This window comes from Pundamilia nyererei, unplaced genomic scaffold (assembly GCF_000239375.1).
Source record: "Pundamilia nyererei isolate P.nyererei 1_Seehausen unplaced genomic scaffold, PunNye1.0 scaffold00035, whole genome shotgun sequence".
In the NCBI taxonomy this organism is placed as follows: domain Eukaryota; kingdom Metazoa; phylum Chordata; class Actinopteri; order Cichliformes; family Cichlidae; genus Pundamilia; species Pundamilia nyererei.
The window spans coordinates 2,298,324-2,318,234 of NW_005187436.1; the positions used below are offsets into that span (position 1 = coordinate 2,298,324).

At 39.3% G+C, this 19,911-nt stretch overlaps 4 protein-coding genes across 5 annotated transcripts in view; 3 read left to right on the forward strand and 1 right to left on the reverse strand.

The window, feature by feature from the left end:
* The window catches only part of slc28a1 (solute carrier family 28 member 1), an 8,994-nt gene extending 7,011 nt beyond the window's left edge, over positions 1-1,983 (reverse strand). Inside the window, exons 1-4 of the mRNA XM_005729962.1 lie at positions 1,762-1,983; positions 1,407-1,486; positions 1,251-1,333; positions 354-445 (exon numbers count right to left, since the gene is read on the reverse strand). Coding sequence (XP_005730019.1) covers positions 354-445; positions 1,251-1,333; positions 1,407-1,486; positions 1,762-1,765 — 259 coding nt within the window. The 5' untranslated portion in view covers positions 1,766-1,983. The remainder of the gene's footprint in view (positions 1-353; positions 446-1,250; positions 1,334-1,406; positions 1,487-1,761) is intronic.
* Positions 1,984-3,973: 1,990 nt separating this feature from the next.
* Positions 3,974-11,535, forward strand: znf592 (zinc finger protein 592). The gene is made up of 9 exons (XM_005729961.1): positions 3,974-4,245; positions 4,657-6,908; positions 7,352-7,530; positions 7,658-7,831; positions 7,919-8,078; positions 8,590-8,853; positions 10,027-10,139; positions 10,224-10,365; positions 10,449-11,535. The coding sequence occupies exons 2-9, from the start codon at positions 4,677-4,679 to the stop codon at positions 10,947-10,949; spliced, it is 3,765 nt and encodes a 1,254-aa protein (XP_005730018.1). The 5' UTR covers positions 3,974-4,245; positions 4,657-4,676; the 3' UTR covers positions 10,950-11,535.
* A 1,195-nt stretch (positions 11,536-12,730) lies between these two features.
* nmba (neuromedin Ba) lies at positions 12,731-13,495 on the forward strand. The gene is made up of 3 exons (XM_013910056.1): positions 12,731-12,954; positions 13,046-13,229; positions 13,313-13,495. Exons 1-3 carry the CDS (start codon positions 12,792-12,794, stop codon positions 13,347-13,349), a joined length of 384 nt encoding a protein of 127 aa, XP_013765510.1. The 5' UTR covers positions 12,731-12,791; the 3' UTR covers positions 13,350-13,495.
* A 124-nt stretch (positions 13,496-13,619) lies between these two features.
* kti12 (KTI12 chromatin associated homolog) lies at positions 13,620-19,905 on the forward strand. 2 transcript variants are annotated; one of them, XM_005729963.1, is made up of 9 exons: positions 13,620-13,852; positions 15,571-15,622; positions 15,736-15,788; positions 15,871-15,926; positions 16,011-16,090; positions 16,212-16,371; positions 17,136-17,198; positions 19,030-19,098; positions 19,749-19,905. In XM_005729963.1, the coding sequence occupies exons 1-9, from the start codon at positions 13,702-13,704 to the stop codon at positions 19,890-19,892; spliced, it is 828 nt and encodes a 275-aa protein (XP_005730020.1). In that variant the 5' UTR covers positions 13,620-13,701; the 3' UTR covers positions 19,893-19,905. The 2 variants fall into 2 exon arrangements, with proteins under 2 accessions (XP_005730020.1, XP_005730021.1); XM_005729964.2 differs by lacking the exons at positions 19,030-19,098; positions 19,749-19,905 and adding an exon at positions 17,754-19,015.
* Positions 19,906-19,911: the final 6 nt, after the last annotated feature.

Consider the following 19,911-nt stretch of genomic DNA (forward strand, 5'->3'; position numbering starts at 1 on the left):
GATGTTTTAGTGTAAATCATTTTATTGTTTTATGTAAAGCACTTTGGCATGCCCCTGGCTTTTAATGTGCTCTATAAATAAAGATTGTTGTTGTTGTTGTTGTAATCAATCTTTTATTTATTCCATAATGTATTCCAACATCTTTGCACTCTGCACCACTGTATATATGAATATAAATGTGCTGTACAGGTTGCTATTGTATGTTTGTTTATTTGGGTAAATAGAGTGAGAGCAAAAAAAAAGAAAGAAAATGAAGCCCCATTCTTTGCACATCTACACATACTTGGTCAATAAAGCTGATTCGGATTCTGATGCATATCTGCTGAATAAACTGATGTTTCATAAATTATTACCTGCTCCGAGTACACCCAGGACAATGTATTTGAAGAGTTTTGAATGAGCCTTGATGTAATTCTCTGTGGCATTAATTGGTCCGGAAACTTTGCTGAAGTAGAGAAATAAAATCAAAAATCAGAAGTAAAGTCAAAAGCAATTGTTCACTGCAATTCTCTTGAGTAAGTAGAATCATATTTCAAATTATTTTCAAGTTGTGTATACAGTATATTGACAAAAGTACTAGGTCAGCTACACGCTACCCCTACACGAGCTGCTCGACCTATGGAAACCCAGGCCATGAAGTTCCCTGCACACAGTTCTTGTGCTGACGTTAATGGCAGAGGAGCTGTGCTGTTACTGAGTGGTGCTGGTGATCTTTAGAGCTCTTGGTTACCCCACTCTTTAGCCACTTTGTTGCTGAACTACGTTTCCGAAAAACCAATGCAATAAATAGTGCAATAAATACTTTCAGAGGAAATTTCACAAATGGACTTGTCACAACTGTAGCCTTGTGTTCCAGTACTATGGTCAAATTCAGTGAACTCTTTAAAATTGTCTTCAACAGATGTTTTTAAAGGCAGAATGCACGAACAGGTGTTTATTTCAACAACTTTAGCAGCGGCAATTAGACTGAAAACACGTGAATTCAAAGATTAAGCGGTGTGGCACAAATACTTTTGTCCACACAGGTTATTTTATACAACATTAGATAAATCTTAGCCATATACTGGATTAAAAGAATCTTATCCATTACACATTTTGTTTTGTATGTGTGTAAAGTATACACACAAACTGTCGAGTAAACAAATACAGCACAGAGGCATAAGGCACATGCTATAAAAACTTACATTACAGCGCGCACAATAAAACTGTAGGACTAGTTCTATAAACAGAAACAACTTGAACTGACACACCTTAGATATGATCCCAGTTCCAGTCTTTTTTTAGGCTTTTTGGTCTCACTTTTTATGCTGCTGTAGTGATTAATGTCATTCTCCTAGGAAAATACAGGTAATTTATTAAAAGCATGTTTCATTTGAAAGTAAAATACAGGACAACATAACACATACCTCTATTTCATAAGCATGGTTGTCCACTCCGCTTCCATTGTTCTGGCTTATCTTTTCGAGGTGGACATCGTATTGGTCCGCTGAAAAACAGGATCATTATTCACTTCTATCCAGCTGCCTGTGGGAAAGCAGCTGCAACTTGAACAAGCAGGAGCAGGAACAATAAGTGACAAATCAAATCTCGATTTTTTTTGGTTTTTTTGCTTTTTGCTCTGTGAGATAAAGAAAGCTTAACATATGTCCACATAATCCTGAAATCTTATGCGAATCTATATGAAAATTGTTCCACAAAAATACAAATCACAACTGCAGAACAAACAGCTTAATACAAGGAAAAGCAGAGTTAATGGCTTACTCATTGTGCGTCCTCCTAGACCCAGCTGCCAAATGCTGTGCTGTAAAATACACTGCAGGGAATACTCTGCCCTCAATGAAACATCTTATCATTAATTAACAGACACGTAGCGTACTTCTCCAATCTCTCAGGAAGTACACAACGGAGACGTTTGTGTCATTCAGGAGGAATGATTTAATGTGCCTTATGAAGCAATACTTTTGAGACGTGAAGCTGACCATGTTTTGCATTTCCTAAGTTGCTGGAACGACAGAAGAAGAGTCTTGAATTGACTCTTAAGAGGCATTTCCTAAGAAACACAGTAGGTCAGGCATGACTTTATCTTTAGGAGGTTGTTAGCACCTATAAGTCATAGAAAACTCATATTTGTAAAATTGGGTATCTAAAAATACATTTGTCACAAGCTTCTGAATAATCAACATGATTAATAACAGAAAGGAGCCCGTATATCACAAACAGAATAAGTCTATAGTTATATTAGCCTACCTTAAAAATAAAGCTCAATATGTGGCTGATAACCCTTCAAAAATAGCATAACTCTCAAAAAGTTAACACTTTACATTTGACCGCAACTATTTTATCCCTGAAAGGCTTTGATATATAAGACACTTTTTGGTAAGTCAGCGTCAGCAGTGTCAAGTTAACTTGTATTAAATCTTTTTTCTTCCTTTTTTTATGATTATTTTGAAGAGTAAGCACACTGAGTACTTCAGAATCAGAGAGCCTGGAATTCAGCTGCAGCTGTTATCTGGTCAATTAAGTATATTGCAGCGCAACCCGTACTTTACTTTCATGGTGATGATTCACGATTGGGTGTAGTGGCAGCTGTTTGTTCCGCTTTCACCTGGTTAAATATAATCTTGTCTAACACATAAAAAATTATGATTCCTTTGAAATAGAGTTAGTGCATGCTTGGTGACACTCAGTGGGGACTCAGTCTGTCTGGAGGAAGTGATAAAGAATAATTAATATTTAAAAGTGCAGCCCATTTGCCTTCAGTTAGAAAGCTTGGCACCCTGAAATCCATTAACAGATATTAATGATCAGTAACAGATTTTGTGACGCAACATTAAATAGACTGAATCAGCAGCCCGAGGAGTTGTTTTTATGTTAATTTCCCTAGCAAGCTCAGATTGGCAGTGGAGTGGGAATAACGTACCATTAATTCAATAAGAAGCCCTCTACTTCATCCAGCATTAAACTGAGTTTGATAAGTCTGTCAATTTATATTTAAGTATCTATTTTTTTTAAACCAGCAAAATAAGTTTTTCATCTCTTAAATGCATACAATCAATAGCATGTTACTTCTATTACGTTTACACTAAATAAAGCCTTTATTTATTTATTGTTTGCTGATGACTAAGTGCATGCGCCTATAAATTTAATGCGAACTGCTGTCACTTCTGGAAACCTTGACTTGCGGGAAGGAAGCTGTAGAGCTTTAATGCCCTCAGTTATGTCTTACAGGACGTTTATATAGCTTCTTCACTAAAATACTGGCAGTTTCCCAAATCAGAGGCTGCTGAGGTCATGGATCTTTAGAGAAGATCACCCTCCTCACCAAATTATCATCTTAATTACAGCCAAAAACCCATTATTAGCCCATAAAGTGTTAATACCACAGACATATTGGGATGACTTCCAGTTTACAGCATGATTTGTGACATTTCACAGCATGGATCTGATGAACACTTTAACAAATAACTGGAAGCCAAATGAACTTGGTAATTGGTGGTTATAGTGATGTTTATATATTTCTGATAGGATTAGTTTTATGTCTATGAATAGCTGTATACAGATATCACGGTTTACAAAACCGCAATTTAAAGGTATTTTGAGCATGCATAGTATTTTGCACATCCCCTGAAGCTGAGAGATCTTTGCCAGGCAGACGTGTCTGATGAAAGGCACTGTTTTTGCATTTTGGGTCGTTTGGGGCTTGAAATTTTCTTTAAAATTCACCCAAATTAGGAGGACAAGGCTATATTTCTGTGTTTACTTTTCATTAACCAAAGACAAGACCTTTAGGGAATTCGAAACAAGCTTTCCGACACCTATAATAATGTTATTTGTTTGCATTTTCAATATTATTAGTAGGATTTAGTGCCTCATTATACATTCACCCGGACTCAAGGTTTTTATTTGCATTAAATTTTAATATTGTTAGCATTACCCAACCTTACCGAACACCGAAGCTTCGTCGTTTGTGAGTTGCAACTCCGTCCTGAACCTGAATAAATATTTTGGTGGACCCAGTACTGTCGTTGAAAGCAGTCACTCCCGCCGCAACCTCAGGTCTGTAAGACAGCGCCGAGGGTTTCAATTTCCCACTGAGGAAAAGGAAAACGAAGTTAACGTTAGTAGCTTGTAGCCTAGCTATGAAACATTAAAACAGCCTAGCCTAGCTTGCGAATATTTAGTGCAGACAGTTAAATGGCTGAGTAGCTAGTTTACTAGAGCTGTTTAACACACTCGGATCAAATGGTGAGCACCCTGTGTATCATTACGTGACGACTTTACTCGTTTGGCTGAATTATTTACGCTGTAGCATGTTGCTAAGATGGGGGCTAACTCGCTAGCTTAGCTCCATTTTACAGCTAGCTTGTTAGCTGGCTCCTGTGTGCATCTCTCATATAATTTGTCCAGTGAGTGGGTTTAAAGTTTGTGCTATCTGTTAAATCGCTTGTGTTGTGCGTGTTTTATTGCATATTTAGCATTAGCGCTGGAGATGTTGCCCACGTTTAGCTTGCTGGCTAAAGCTAGCGTTGACATATGACGCGTCTCATTTGCTAAATAGTTACTCTTCAGTTTATAAAACAGCTTTTTTTCTCTTTTAGTTTTTTATTTTAACAGTTCTTTAAGCTCATGCTAAGTCACAGCTGCGTCTTTCTGTAGGTTTGTGAGACTGTACGGCCATGGGTGACATGAAGACCCCAGATTTTGATGATCTCCTGGCAGCTTTTGACATCCCAGATGCCACTGGATTGGATGCCAAAGAGCCCATCCAGGGGAGTCATGAGGAAACAGAAAGTCAGCTGAAACACACAGAGATGTGTCTGGATGACAGCTTACTGACTAACCAAGCTATACCACCCTCAGATGTCCCAGCTGTAAGTGTTATTGTGAAAAATACAAGTCGGCAGGAGTTACTTGAAGAATTTAGTGATAGACTTCACTCGGGACCAACATTGCAAAATGGATTTAGGGGACAAGACACTTCTGTGACCTCTGCTGAGACAACTAATACCAGCTTCTCCAAATCATTTGTGTCCACATTGAATGGGAAGGCTTCAAGTGAGCTTTCTGGAAAGCCACCTATACCAGATGAGGCACCATTGTTTCCTCAGGCACTTTCAGATTTAAGTCCAGTCTCCAGTCCTGAGCATGAAAACACCCAATCAAGCAGAGAGGAAATACTTCCAAACGAAGACAGACTATGTTTCCCAGAAGCTTCAGTTTTGGACACTTCAGTCTGTCACAATCCCAAAAGAATGGACCTTAGCATGTTTGATAACTCTTCCAAGGACTCTAATAATTATGAAAGCATACAGAGGATTAAAGGAGCAGAAAGTAGTAGAAGCGAGGAGCTTTCTGACATCTGTGGTAGTAGTGAAGCAGAGAAAACACCTGGACTACACAGTGAATTTCCTCCACAATTAGGAAACCAGAACTTCACTGAAACCAACTGCAATTCAGGAGCACCAGTGACTGTTCCCTTATCCCTTATTGCCCCTTATCCACATGTCAAGTCACAGACATGTAAATTATCCTCTTGTCTTGATGCTCTGGTGGCTCTGAATGCTAGAAAAGATCCCAATGAGCAGACAGATCACAGAGAATCCCCAGCTGTTCAAAGTGACTGCATGAAAGCTAGCCCCAAGGTCCCCATATCCCCACGAAGCCCCAGAAGTCCACTTGAAGCAGTAAAACGATTAAGGAAACCACCTGATAGCCCTGTGAGTATCTGCAGTGACAGTAGTGGCAAAGCATCCCCTGCAGTGGTATCTGGTTCACCTCCAGCCATACCTAAGGTCAGGATTAAGACCATTAAAACCACATCTGGGCAGATCAAGCGTACCGTCACCAGTGTGCTCCCAGATTCAGAAAATGAAGACGTGCATTCTGCCTACGAATCCTCTCCATCGCAGAGTATGATTAGTGATGATTCATACTGTAATGCATCTCCACATCAGTCTCAAGCTCCTGATGGTGTTGTTGGGGTGCCAAGTAAAGGTAATGCAGCCAATACAGCTTCGGCAAAAGTTTCAAACAGGAAGTCGGAGGAAAACTCCCGGAGGTCAGGTGTAATGCGCTCTGCACCAGTAGTCCGTAATACTAAAGTCAAAAGATCTGCCGCACATCAAGTGCACAAACCAAAGAGAGTATCAGCCACTACAGGCCATGCAACTACCACAAACTTCCTTCCAAAAGCAATGCACTTAGCTAGTCTAAACCTTGTCCCTCACAGCGTTGCTGCTTCAGTAGCTGCACGAACCACCTCCTATCAACAAAGTCAACGCACACTCTCCTCCACAGTGTACAGTACTGTCCCATTAGTGCATCAGGTCAAAACAGCCAATTCTTATCCCCGCCTGTCTAATCCGAACCCATCTGCGGGAACTTTAAACAGACTGTTGAACAGTGCCAACCCTGTGCCTACATATGTGCCAAACTTGAACCCACCTCCGGGAACCAATATCAACCTTCCACCACATGGATACTGCTGCCTCGAGTGTGGGGACTCCTTTGGGGTGGAGAAGAGCCTCGCATTTCATTACAGTAGGAGGAGTGTCCACATTGAAGTAGGATGTACACACTGCGCAAAGACTTTGGTGTTTTTTAACAAGTGTGCCTTGTTGGCTCATGCAAGGGAACACAAGAACGGTGGCACAGTGATGCAGTGCACACAGCTCAATTTGAAGCCCATAGCAGAAGAAAAAATGTTTGTACCCCTGAGTAGTGAACTGGTTAGTGTGGGCACTTACTCCTCGCCATTAGTCTTGCCTAAAAGTGAGCCTGTCCTGCCCTTGTATCCGGAAAGCGTCATCCGCCATCGACTCCGTTGTTTGGAGTGTAACAAGCAGTTGCCTGACTACAAAGCACTCGCAGGCCATTACCAGAAGCTGTCAGAAGATACAGAAGAACTGGTGAGTAGCTAATTGACATAAGGGTGACAACAAATCACTTGAGAAGACCACCTTGCAGAATTTAGCAAGTATCTAAGCCTATTAGTGCTTACTCTTAAATGTTTTTAATCTGTAAAAGTCACTCAAATCAAAGTAGAAAAGTGCGCTTCAGGGCATAGATTTATCATAATGAAGCAACACGATGCCTGGTGCCACTTTGTAGATAATTTATCTGATCTGTTTCTGATTGATTACTGAGGTACAGATGAGTAAGCTTATTCTAGCTAAAGAGAGAATACTGCTTTGTATAATTACTTACTTCATTGTAGCTGTTAATTAGATTGTTTTCTATAAAAACAAATGTATTTTCTCTATCACCAGATTTGTCCTTTTTAATGGCACCACTGTTTGTTTGTTTTCCACTCAAAACTGTCTTTTTGTTCTGTTCTGTTGTGAAATACCAGATCTGTAAAGGTTGCTCAATGCTGCTGCCCAACAAGTGCAGTTTCAGAGCTCACCTACGCATTCATGCACATAAGTCCCCTTATTGCTGCCCTGAGTGTGGTGCCCTGTGTCGTTCTGCAGACATCCAAAAGCACGTCAGGGAAAACTGCCTGCACTATGCTCGCAAGGCTTGGTACAAGTGAGTAATTTGGCAAGAAATGCAGGTTGTTGTTTTTTTTAACCCCCCCCCCACACACACACACACACACACACACACACAGTGTACAGTGCACTGTTGCAACAATTATGTTTTCCTTTTCTTCCAGATGTCTTCACTGTGATATGGTTTTCCGGACCCTTCAAGGACAAAAGACTCATATCGAAGAAAAACACTGTGAGGTCTTGTACAAGTGCTCCATCTGCCCGGTTGCATTCAAGACCTCCGACAACTGTGAACTGCATTTGAAAAATAAACACAGTACTAGCAAAACAACTCCAGAGTAAGTTAACATCTCATGACCTGACGGTTGAAAACTGTGGGCTTCTCCTCATAGGCTGCTTTAACAGTTTTTGCTTTCTTTTTGCAGGTTAATCTTAAAGTGTTCCTGTGAGAAAATGTTCAAGAAAAAGCAGCTACTGTTTCAGCATTTCTATCAGAATTCCAGCAAGCGTGTTACGTCTGTATTTAAGTGTCCAGAATGCAACTCAGTCTTTCCACAAAAGCTGCTATTAATGCAGCATTTCAAGGTTAGAATTAAATATATGCATTTTATTTAGATGTTTTACATGTTTATCATTTTTACCTCTCAGACATAAAAAGTGGTCAGTCAGCACTGGTGAGGTGTAGCACTGATGGTTGTCAGTATTTTTTAATATATTCCCTGCAAGTGATCCTTTAGGAGTTTAGGATGTCTATAGGAGTTTATATTTGCGGCCACACTTCTTATCTAAAATGATTTGTGCTAAAGTTGTCAGACATCTGGGGAAAAAAAGGTTCCTTAGTCCATAGAAGAGTTATAAAGTGCATCCAGTAAAAGTAAGGTGCTGTGTCCTATCGTGTTTACTTTTTTGGGGTTTTTTTTTTTTTTAAACCTTTAAAACCATACACCTGATACAGATCAATCAACACGGGAAATCATTAACTTATGCTCCAGCAGTAGTGTTCTTTTGTTAAAACACCAGCAAAGAAACAGTTAAATGTTACTGTGTAAATACGTTTGAGCATAATAATGTGAATTTTGTGTTTCCTGTTCTGCAGGGTGTGCATGTAGGAAACACGATTGAAGAGACAGAGAAGAAGAAAGAAACTAAGCATGCTGACTTGCACCAGGAGTCTCAGTCTATCCAAAAACAGAAGAGTCACTACCCTATTAAACAGACAGTTGCTACTAGAGAGAAATCTGAGCAAGACAGCAAAATCCTAAATCGTGTGAAACCCGCTGGATGGACATGTAACGAGTGCCTGCAGCAGTTCACTGAGCGAGATGCCTACGTTTCCCATTTGAAGACCACACACGGAAAGGTAAGGGTGCACTGACCCCGCACTGACGTCTGCTGATGCAAAACATTACTGAGTGTTGCGCTCTTATGTCTTGAGTTGGTGTCTTAAAATCTTGACAGATATACCGACAGTGTGCCACAGAAGACCGCTCAGACAACAACATCAGTAAATCATGTAAAGCCTTGTCTGGGTTCCTGTATTAAAACTGTGGTACCTGGGTTTAGATGCCTTGAATTGGCATTTTTCCATATAAACACAATTATTTTTATTTTTTTAAGAATGTAAAATTTGTGTTTTGAATTGAAACTGGGTCATGTAGAATATACAGTATTACTCTGGAGCAGCTTGCCAATTACCACCACCCTCCTTTTTTTCCCATGCCCTCTGCTTTCTCCAGGATACACAGTGAGTTTTTAGACTCATTGGGCCTCAGTTCACACTGAGTAGAAATCGTCTTACCCTGCTACCAAATGAGTACAAATGCAAAATTATTCCCCATACACACTGCTCTGTTTTGTTTATTTTCTTTTTACTATACTGCTTTACATATTTTACCATACTGTTATACATATTACTATGCAACACGTTTAGCTCGAGATGGATCATGGAGAAAGCTGTAGAGCTTTCATCACTACACCAAAATAGCACAGAATTTCCAGCTCAAGAAACTGAAACAATAACGTTCTCAAAGCAAACACTTTTTCCTAGTTTGTTCTGTTAGAATGAAATACAGAATAAAATAAAAATATAGAAGATAAAAATAACAGAAGTGATGAGAGTCCCCTGTGCTGTAAACTGTGACTCAAGTTAAATAAAATAAAAAAAATAGAAGGGGTGGGTGAGGTTTATTATGTTTATTATGAACATATTTTGTTTTTGTGCGTAATGGAAATAAAGTAATTGAACCAGTAAAAAAAAAAATACTACGTTGAGTACGTGTTTGGGAAATACTATTAGTTGGACCAGTAGTATTTCACAGCTGTGAGTAGCCAACGAGCAGTAGGGCAGAAATGAGTCCTGTACCTCTAAGTCAGAGTTTTTAGGTCAACCAGTATAAGCAAGATGCATTTTTATTCTGGTTTGAATTCCCAGTTAGATCCAAAATTGTCTGTTTCAACGCTGATGCTTAAATAATTCACTTAAGCTCATCTTGTCATTCCTACAAATTATTAATTTAATTATTTTTGTCAACAGTCCGTGAAGAAGTATCCCTGTCGACACTGTGTGTTGTCTTTCAACACTGCAATCAGTCTGAGACGACACATTCGCAATGATCATGATGGGAAAAAGAGGACTTATACCTGTTGGTAAGATTTTGAAAATGTATAAATAACAATAGTAACTTTGGCCACAAAGCAGTTTTTAATTGTTGCTCCATCCCTGTTTGTTAGGTATTGCGTGGACAAGAAGACAATATTCACGTCAAGTGTGATGTTGAAGAACCACATCAGCCTTATGCATGGAATAAAAAATCCTGATCTTAGCCAAATGCCAAAAATGCCCATCCAAGTAGACAAAAATGCTTTGGACAAGGTAGCAATTTATTATTTCTCAACACAAACATAAATGCTTCCAATCTGCTCACTGGTCTAAACTGCATAACTTGTGATTTCCAGAGGCTTGTATCAGCAACACCTGATGTGGGCACACAGATGGAGGTTCAGGATCCTGCAGGTAGTCTCGAGGCTCCTTCAGCTAAGCGTCTGAAAACTCAGTTCCGCTGTTCGAAGTGTGGCTTCGTCACAGACAACAGCACAGAGTTCCAGCAGCATATACCTCAGCATAAAACCGACGAGAACACTCCTCAGTGCCTTCACTGTGGCCTGTGTTTCACGTCCGTGCTGTCTCTCAATAGACATCTTTTCATCGTACACAAAGTCAAAGATCCAGAGAAAGAGGAGAAAAAACTAGAGGGAGATGTTAAAGAGAAGGAGCAGGATAATCAGCTGGCTGGATCAGCAGAATCTGATGAGGAAAACGATTTGTTTCACCAGCTAAACAAATCTGATCCCTCACCGGCCGGAGAGCAAGAAAGTCCGCACTGTTCCACGAGCACAGACTGTAACTTAAATCTGAGCACTCACTCTCAGACACAAGCAGTCTCTCTCCAGCAGTGAGAGCCACCTCAGCTCCTGTTTAAAGCTGCTTTAATATCCTCAGTTTTCATGTGAAAGTCATAAGGGATGCTTGATGTTTTTAGGCAGGTGGTACAAAGATGTAATGCCTTTAATTTGGACAACCTATTTAGAGGCGGTGCAGTATATTCTAGCAGATACATATATTTAATACAGAACAAATATTTTCATATTATTTTTTTGTTTTTTAATTTAACCTTGTATGTTGGTAATATATTAATCTTGCCTTTCACATATAACTGCACTCATCACTCATACTACGGTTAAACATTTCCCCCTTCTGTTTTTTTTTCTTTTTTCGTCAAAATTTTTTGTTTAACATTTTCCATCCACCCTGGCAGGAGACTCAGGAATGTGTGTTTGTTTTACGGTCTGGTATTGATTATTGTAACAGTGTATTGGTGGAGTTTCAGGTATTGTTTCAAATTATTTAATGCCTCACACTAAATCCTGAATGATTCAGGCTGCTTTTTTAATATTAGTAGGTTTTTATTTTTTACGAAACACAGTATAATTGATTGTTCATGTAAAAGCAGTAATTACAAGTTCATGGTTTGGCCTTTTTTTTTTTAAAAAAACAACAACAATTTTATACCGTCTGTTTTGGGGGTGTTCTTTCACGTGTTTGGGAGAAACAAAGAGGTATTACATGTGTTCTGCAGCAGTATTGCTGTATTGAAAATACCTCAAATTGTCAGAAGTGGGTTTTGGTTTTTTTTTTGGTTTTTTTTTTTTTTTTTTTTTGGTTTTTTTTCCAGCAAGTGAACGGTCAATGTTACGTCAAATCAGGGTACATTTGTTGAGGATGATCCAGAGAAGGTGTGAGAGTGAAATTCATCAGCATGTCAGAGTTAATGTTTCATGAATCAGCACCTGGGAACATGAATGGGAATGCAGTGACTTAAAATAAAAAAAATATCTTAGATTAGCACTTGGCAAAAGGGGGATACTTTTCGGTTGCAGGCTCTGATATGTGAAGCGACACCTCGTTTTGTATTGACTACGTGACAGTTCCTACCTCCGTGGTAAATGGCAGTGATTGTTAAACGTCGAAAGGCTTCGAGAAGTTGCAGTTAATCTCAGTGCAATGTAAAAGAATTAGTTTTAAAAATGTATTATCCCACATTAATAAATTTTATAAATTATTTTGGGAATGACATTAAGTCTTTTTATGGTCATATTGACTCAACTGACAAGTGAACTTTTCTATGAAAGTGCTGTGTGAGCTCTTTGATTCTCTGTAAGCCCTCGAATCACCACACTGCAGCTGCTTACCTGCAGGGGCTGAGAGGAATTAGTTGTTCACTGTTTGTCTTTTTGTAATGCTTGTCGAAAGATATTTGTACTTTTTGATACTGTGTACAGTGAGGACTTGGTTAAGAATTTGTGTACCTACAGTAGCCAATTAAACTTGGATTTACAGCATTTCTTAAGCCATTTCATCTGTTCAGCATGCAGTGGCCTACGTGCCTTGCTGTTACATTAAAGTACTTACAAATAAATTGGTGCATTTAATTACAGATCTGCTCTGTCTTGTCTTTCATTACAGACCTGCTGGGTTGAAAGAATTTAATGTAATCGGGGTGTGATAATCAGTAGTTTTGCGACGAGGTCACGTGCTTAAAATCGTCACAGCAAGTCAGAAAGGCACAAGGCACTCTAATGTGCATCATGCATCCAATAAGCAACAACCACAGATGGATGACTTCATCCCATTAGAATATTAAGCCGATCCTGTCTCAGTATAACTGCCTGTACCCAAAGTAACAGAAGAGATTTCTTTTAATTGACCAGCTCCAAATTAATTGGAAGCACATCTGAGAAATGAAAGGCACTGTGACAAAGATGTGCAGGGGAGGACTCCTGTCTTCTTTCATCCTTATCTCATACATTGCTTTGACAACTTCAATGACTCTTGATTTGACTGAGCTGAGAAATAAAGTTTCAAAGCTCAAGGTGAATCCCAGGGGGAATCTGTGGGCAACGGGTAAGTAAAAATTACACTGCTGAATGATTGTTTCTTTGTTCTGTTTGCAAATGCAATATTTACAGAGAGTTTGCATGTTTCATTTAATAAGGACATTTCATGGGCAAGAAGAGCATTGTGGATAGTTCCTTTGTGAATTCTGCCTTTGAGAATATAAAAGATACAGCTGAAGGCAGAGATGTGAGACCTCTGCACGGAGTGGAAGACCTGCAGGCGCTCCTCATCCATATTCTGAAAACTGCCCAACAAACACAAGGAGAGCAGGCGCTAGACAGGTGAGTTATGTATTATTACTCAGTCTAATACCGCTGTTAATCCTTCCATTGTACAGCTTTCTGTGTTTTTCTCATGCATTTAGAGAAGAAGGACATCCAGTTCGATCAGTTGTTGCGTGACATCCTGCTGATGAAGAGGAGGGTTTCTGCTCTTGTGAAAATCAGCTAAATTATGTTTTGTTTTTTGTCTAACATAACACGTATATGTTGGCAAGTGAGAAACACTTCTGTTGTTTTACTTTATATTGTCTATAACTTTATTAAAAGCGCAGAGAATGTATTGGAAGTCTGTGTTTTCATCTATGTTCAAGTCACATTCGCACACACACAGTACCTTCAGATAATCAAGTTTCTGGCGCCCCCTGCCGGTCGGTAAAGGGAAAACCCGCTTTTAGTTAACATATCCGGGTGAAAGTGGCAACGTGCTTTTTATCACATCCCAGGGTAGTTTGAGTGGCAACTAGCCCCAGTTATGCCCCTAATAGTGATGTGTGGTTATCCCTGTAGTGGTAAGTCACGAAGGGCAGAAGAGCTGAAGGTGTATTTTGAAGAAAGCACAGAAAGAAAGGTTCATATTGTTGGAGACGGAAGCCTGGGCGTTGAGAAAAACACTGTTTACGCAGGCAAGTAAGCTTAGCACGCATTCATTAGTGTGCTTCTTAAAGCTTTTCAGCTTTCAGGGCTTTCAGTCTTACTTGGCATATTTTTGTATGTTATTAGCCACATAATACTGAGGTAACATTACCGGCCTTACACGAAGCTTAGCCGGGGGAATAAACAACAGAGGCAGGAGTGCTTATTCAGTGTTTGCGCTTATCGATGCTTGGGGCGGCTTTAAAGTTCATGACAATTACAACTGTGTTCGCCTGCTTTATGAGCGCTACTATTCAATTAATTTTACTTATTTAGCGTTAGCAGCAGTAGTAGTTAGTAGTAGAGACAGTCCAGTAATCTCTTATGAACAGGCACCTGGCGAAGGTGGGGAAGAAGGATTGCTCTTTAACAGTAAGAGACCCTACAAAACCAGTTAAAGAAGGGGCAACCATCGAGGATGATTGGTTGGAGGCTAGAGGAAAGAAAGGAGACTATTAGCAACAAATAGAACAAAAGTTAATTTCATGCTGTAGTAGCATATAAATGCATAGGGAGTGAAAGGGGCATCAAGTCGATGTGCTTACTGCATAGTAGAAAATCCCTCAGCAGCAGCTATATTCCTAAGAGATTGGATCCAAGCCTGACTATAGGATTTGTCATAAGTGGAAGTTTTCAGGCTAATTTGAAAAGTAGAGAGAGTGTCCTGTAAGCCAAACTGGGAGCTGGTTCCACAGCAGAGTTGCCTGATAGCGCCCATTCTACTTTTACAAACCCCTGAAATCACATGTAAGCGGAAACTGCTAGTAATAGAGTAGTATGGTACTAGGAATGGGAAATATATCATGACATTTCAAAAAACACTTGCGATTATGAGATTTATTATGATGTGGGGGGGGGGGGGGAGCGACGTTTTATGACGTTTGCAGCAGCAGGATTCCTAAATGAGTAACTGAAGGGCATTTTCAATTCTCCTTCTCCAATGAGCTTCTGTTATTGATGACACACTACCTAATTTGAAGAGCAATGGTACAATGGCAGCAGCATTATTGTGCAAAAGTAATAACACAGCAACAGATACAGTGACACAGCATAAGTCATAAGCCTGGGTAGTGTTTTCCCTGCAAATTTTAAGTATAAAGTAGTTGCTTAATACTTTAGTTTAACAATAACGCGTGCAGCTGGCCATGCTCAGTTGAGTCATTTTATTTACTTCTGGGTCTAATATAACCAGCTGATTGTGTATCTCCTCCTTTATAGACTGGTTGTAAAAAAAAACAAAAAAAAACAAAACTGGGTTTTTTGCTTCAAGCTGCAAGTTTGTGTCCACAGTTAGTGACAACAGTTTTCTTGGATATTTTGAAAAGTACACTGCTTTGCTGAAAGTTGTTGACGTAACTCCCTTTTTAGCTACCAAATGACCATCAGAGGCTCTTGCTCTCACAAATGCCTGGGCTTGTCTCGTTGTGTGCATTAGGGAATTTAAGCTATAGCTATAGCAACTACATAATAATATGATACTTTGATATTCATATTATTATTGTGGGTGATATGACATGGCACATCACTTGGACCTGATCATTTTAACTGTGTTACTGTTACATTGCTATTGTGCTTTTAGAATTAAACATTTTGTTTTTCAAAACTTTAGTTCTTTATTATTTCCGTAATTGTTAACATGACTAAGGAGACTGTTTGCTTCAACTGGGCAGACTTCTGCATTTACTTAATTTTACTGGAAATGTTTCAGATTCTCAAAAGGAGAAAAATGTCAGAGCGTCTCTGAAAGCTGAAGTGGAGAGGTGAGTGTTTAAAAATCTGTTGTAGGATCTGATGTTGCACAAAACCCACACATATTTTAATGCTAATTCTTTTTTGGTTTTTCTGGGTTGTTTTTTTTTTTTTTTTTTTTTAGGAAAGTCAACAAGGATGACATTGTTATTCTAGACTCATTAAATTACATAAAAGGTAAGTCTTAATACTTATTCTGTAATTGTCACAGTTACATTAAATATTGTGATTTGTAGTTTAAAATTTAAATATGTTACAGGCTACCGCTATGAACTGTTCTGCCTCATCAAACATGCACAGACTCCACACTGCTTGGTAAGTAGACAATTAAACATACATTTTGAATAAATGTTACCTTCAAATGCAATCGTGGTATGTTTGCGGGTTTTCTTTGTTAAGGTCTACAGTTTGACGTCCCATGAAGAGAGCTCATTATGGAACACAAACAGAGATGCTGCTGATCAGTACAATCAGGACATGTGAGTGAGAAGCCTCAGTATGAGAGCACGACTCTTACCTTACCTGCACTGTTGCATGTGTTTTTTGTTTTTATTTTTAGTTTTTTTGCAAACTGTCTCACATGCATTTGGTGTTTTGAAGCTTTGACGCATTAGTTCAGCGATTTGAAGCTCCGGATTCCAGAAACCGATGGGACAGCCCTCTCTTCACTATCCTGAAAGATGACACACTTCCAGTTGAAGCCATTTCTGATGCACTTTTCAAAAGAAAAGCACCCCCACCGAACCAGTCTACTCAGAGTGTAAGTCTAAGGCTACGTCCACACTAGCCCGGACAGATTTGAAAACGGCGTTTTCGTCTGAAAATGCTCCGCATTCACACTTTCGCTTTCAGTCATTTTCACAGAGTTGTCCGTCCACGTTGAAACGGCCGAAAACGCTTACGTTCCAGTACTGCGCATGCTTGAAACGCAAGACAATTCGACTTGCCTCATTTCTGTCTGCCGTTTATTTACTTTCCGGCTCCTTGAAACGTCGCGGCAAAATGTCGAGGAGAAGCACCGAGTTTTTTAAACGGACTAACAATGAGGTGGAGTTGTTGCTGAGGGTAACACAAAAGTACAAAGTTGCAAAAGCGAGTGAGAATTAAAGAATTTGAAGAAAAGCTGTCTGAAGCATGTGCAAACTGTCAAAATTGAGAGCAAACAAAGCAACCGCTGTATAATGCCCTCCGCTATCTTAGTTAAATTGGTCACTTGACTGCATCACATGACTAAAATGTGTCATCATTTTCCAAATGGCTCCGTTTTCGCTGTCCACACTGCGACGCGACAGCACCGTTTTCAAATGTATGCATTTTCGAGAGCATTTTCGAGACTCAGTGTGGACGGGAGGCCAAAACGGAGAGAAAACGATGCATTTTCAAACGACAGCACATTAGTGTGGACATAGCCTAAGAGACACTAGTTACAATCAGTCTGGAAATCTACAATATTTACTGCATGCATGTGTTTGTTTGTTTTTTGTCTGATTGTGAAGGAAACCAAATTTTTTTTCTTCTCTGTAGCAACCACTGTCATCAGCAAACTTTTTATACGAGTTGGACAAGATCACTCAAGATGTCTTGATGGTATGTTTTTTTTTTGTTTGTTTGTTTTTTCTAGTTTCACATCATTTACTGGTCATTCAGGTAGTTTCCCATGATATTTTTTTCACTGAGCTGGACTGCTTTTTGAGTTATGTCATATTCTAAGTGAAATATGACAGAAGAGTCTTTTTCAGAAAAATGTTTACAAATCCTCTGTTGGGGTATCAACATTCCTCTGCATAATGTAGACTTTGTTCTATGAATCAGAAGGTATTACATGTATTTACAGCTTTATACGTTACATCACCAGCCAAGTTGCAATTATGAGGTATTTAGCTTGGCACACAATAATAGCCCGGTTCAGGTTCAGGTACAGGTTACTGTTCTGCAGTCGTGAGTCATCCATCCTCACATGCAAACACATGCAAATGGACAACAAATGCGCATAGTGCAAAATACTGAAATAACAGCTAATTCTAATTAATTTTGGTTATCACGTAGCCCTTGAAAGTGACATAGCTGTTCCTGTGAAGTAATGACTGCTCGAACAAAGCTGTTAATTAAACCTTGTCGGTCTATTACATTCACCTTGCAAAGGGTGTGAGTCGTCAAGAAAAAGTGAACCAGCCAACCGCTGCAGACGTCTTAGGTGCAGGGGCTCTAAGTTCAGCTGTGGTTCACCAGTCAGCCTGTTAGATGACTCAACAGTTCGATTCGTTTACAGATAAGTATCCAGACCACAAGCCCAAAGAAAGAGATAAATCGGATTAAACAAAAGAACGATAAAATAAACCCATCGCAGTTTTATCAATGTGGAAACCAGAAAGCCTTCTCAAACGGGAGACTCGCTGGTGCACACAGCTTCAAAGACATTCATAACACTGAACTTCAACAGTCTGACCCTTAATAGATGTGACATTGTGTTTATGAGTGCATCTAAAATCAGTGATCATATTTTTTGCTTGCCTCATTTTATTCACTTTTGTCAATCACGTTGAACTGGTTTTCAGCATGAGTAACATCAGTTTAGCATGAGGTAAAGTGAATGGGGTCAAGCACATGCTCAGTGGGCCTTAAAATCTCTGATTTCACCATTGTTTCCAAATATTTACACTACAACTGATTTGAGGGGAACCGGTCTAAAGTCGTTAAAAGTTTGGGGATAACTACATTTGGCATTAGGCATTTAAACTATATGAATGGGTACTTGCTGTTTATAAAGATTTATTTAAAACACAATAAAATCACAGGACTCAGATGTTGAGCTCAAGATTCGAGTAAATGCCCACAAATATTATTAGGTCAGTGAGATTTTTTCACAGTCATGGAGTGAAAATCTACATCCTGCGATTAATGTTAAAGTACTGACTGTGGCTGTGTGAAATTCCTGGATCTCAATGCTAAAATCCAAAGTGTTGAAAGGATTATAAAAACAATCGACAGCTTTAGCTGTTAACTGCTGACTGTCCAACGTTTAATAAAAAATGAATGCACCCCTGCACGTTGTAAGTTTGGGAATTTCTGTCTGCCATTCATGACATGAGTATGGCATGATTACCAAAACAAGGCAACAGAGCAAAATCAGCAAAAAAAAAATCAATAATAAAAAATAACCTCCTCCTTGTCTTTGTTTTGACATCGAGCTCATGTATTTGTTAGCATGCCACATGTTGCACTTCCTTCTTTTTGCGATTTCACACAGATCACGGCGTTCTGTTGCACAATATCTGCAAAAGTTTCCAGCAAAATAAATTAAGAGGAGTAAATACTTCTCTAATTCTGATTCATTGTTCCTTATACTCTTTGTAGAGATCCCTTTTTTAAAAATTCATTTTTATATGTGTGTTTGATAAATGTAATTAAATGTTTTCAGGCGATTTTTAACGCCCAGAAGACGAGCGTTCCCGGGGATCTTATCGCAGTTCCAGGAGCTTCGGAAAAGATATCCTTTTTTAAACACAACTTGCGTGTGCCCAGTTATTTTGAACACACAATTTTGATTAATATTTTCACATTAAACAGATTTTTGTAGTTCCGTGTGGGACATCTGTCATATTTAATGACTGTGTGAAATGCTAATTTTCGTTTACCTCCCGGGGTTAATCACCTCCCCTCAATAGCGGGGGGGACAACACTGTTCTATCTGAAAGCATTAGATGAGGAGGTGGAGGAATGTGTGGCCATCACATGACTTAAAAGAAAGGTGGATCTACTAAGCAATGTTAAAGGTCTTGTCTGTAATTGCATGCTGTGGGATGTGTGGTGGGGAGAAACCAAATTATATTTGTGGATTTTCATTGGTTGCAGGACTGTGAAGCACCTTCTCAGAACCAGCCACTTTGATTTTCTTCTTTGAAGATGTTGGTCCAAGCACAGCATAACTTAAAAGCACATCATCTTCTGTTCTGGCCAACCTTTAATAAAATGGGCATAATCTGAATTTGAAATGATGCCAGTAACATTCAGTACAGGTTATTTCGTCCTGTTGTCCTGCTCAAAGGTTTAAATGCAATACTGGGGCTTGGAGATAATTTGGGCTTCTGTTAGGTTCTACCTGTGGTATTTTTCTTGTTCCTTAACTCGCTGTTAAACATTGAGCTCACCAGAAATGTCAACATGGCAGAGCTGCGGAAATTACGGCGCCAGTTCATCAGCTACACCAAGCTGCACCCGACAGAAAACACGGGACAAATTGCTAATATGTTTGTTCAGTATTTAAATAAGAGTCTGCACTGACAGTGTGTAGTGTTTGGGG

Excerpts from the sequence above, each read along its gene's own strand:
- znf592 (XM_005729961.1), top strand. The coding sequence starts at position 4,677 with ATGGGTGACATGAAGACCCCAGATTTTGATGATCTCCTGGCAGCTTTT. Across the intron at positions 6,909-7,351 it reads CAGAAGATACAGAAGAACTG|ATCTGTAAAGGTTGCTCAAT; the intron begins GTGAGTAGCTAA and ends GTGAAATACCAG. Across the intron at positions 7,531-7,657 it reads GCTCGCAAGGCTTGGTACAA|ATGTCTTCACTGTGATATGG; the intron begins GTGAGTAATTTG and ends CTTTTCTTCCAG.
- kti12 (XM_005729963.1), top strand. The coding sequence starts at position 13,702 with ATGCCCCTAATAGTGATGTGTGGTTATCCCTGTAGTGGTAAGTCACGA. Across the intron at positions 17,199-19,029 it reads TCACTCAAGATGTCTTGATG|GCGATTTTTAACGCCCAGAA; the intron begins GTATGTTTTTTT and ends AAATGTTTTCAG. Across the intron at positions 19,099-19,748 it reads TTCCAGGAGCTTCGGAAAAG|ATTGAGCTCACCAGAAATGT; the intron begins ATATCCTTTTTT and ends TCGCTGTTAAAC.
- nmba (XM_013910056.1), top strand. The coding sequence starts at position 12,792 with ATGAAAGGCACTGTGACAAAGATGTGCAGGGGAGGACTCCTGTCTTCT. Across the intron at positions 12,955-13,045 it reads GGGGAATCTGTGGGCAACGG|GACATTTCATGGGCAAGAAG; the intron begins GTAAGTAAAAAT and ends TCATTTAATAAG. Across the intron at positions 13,230-13,312 it reads GGAGAGCAGGCGCTAGACAG|AGAAGAAGGACATCCAGTTC; the intron begins GTGAGTTATGTA and ends TCATGCATTTAG.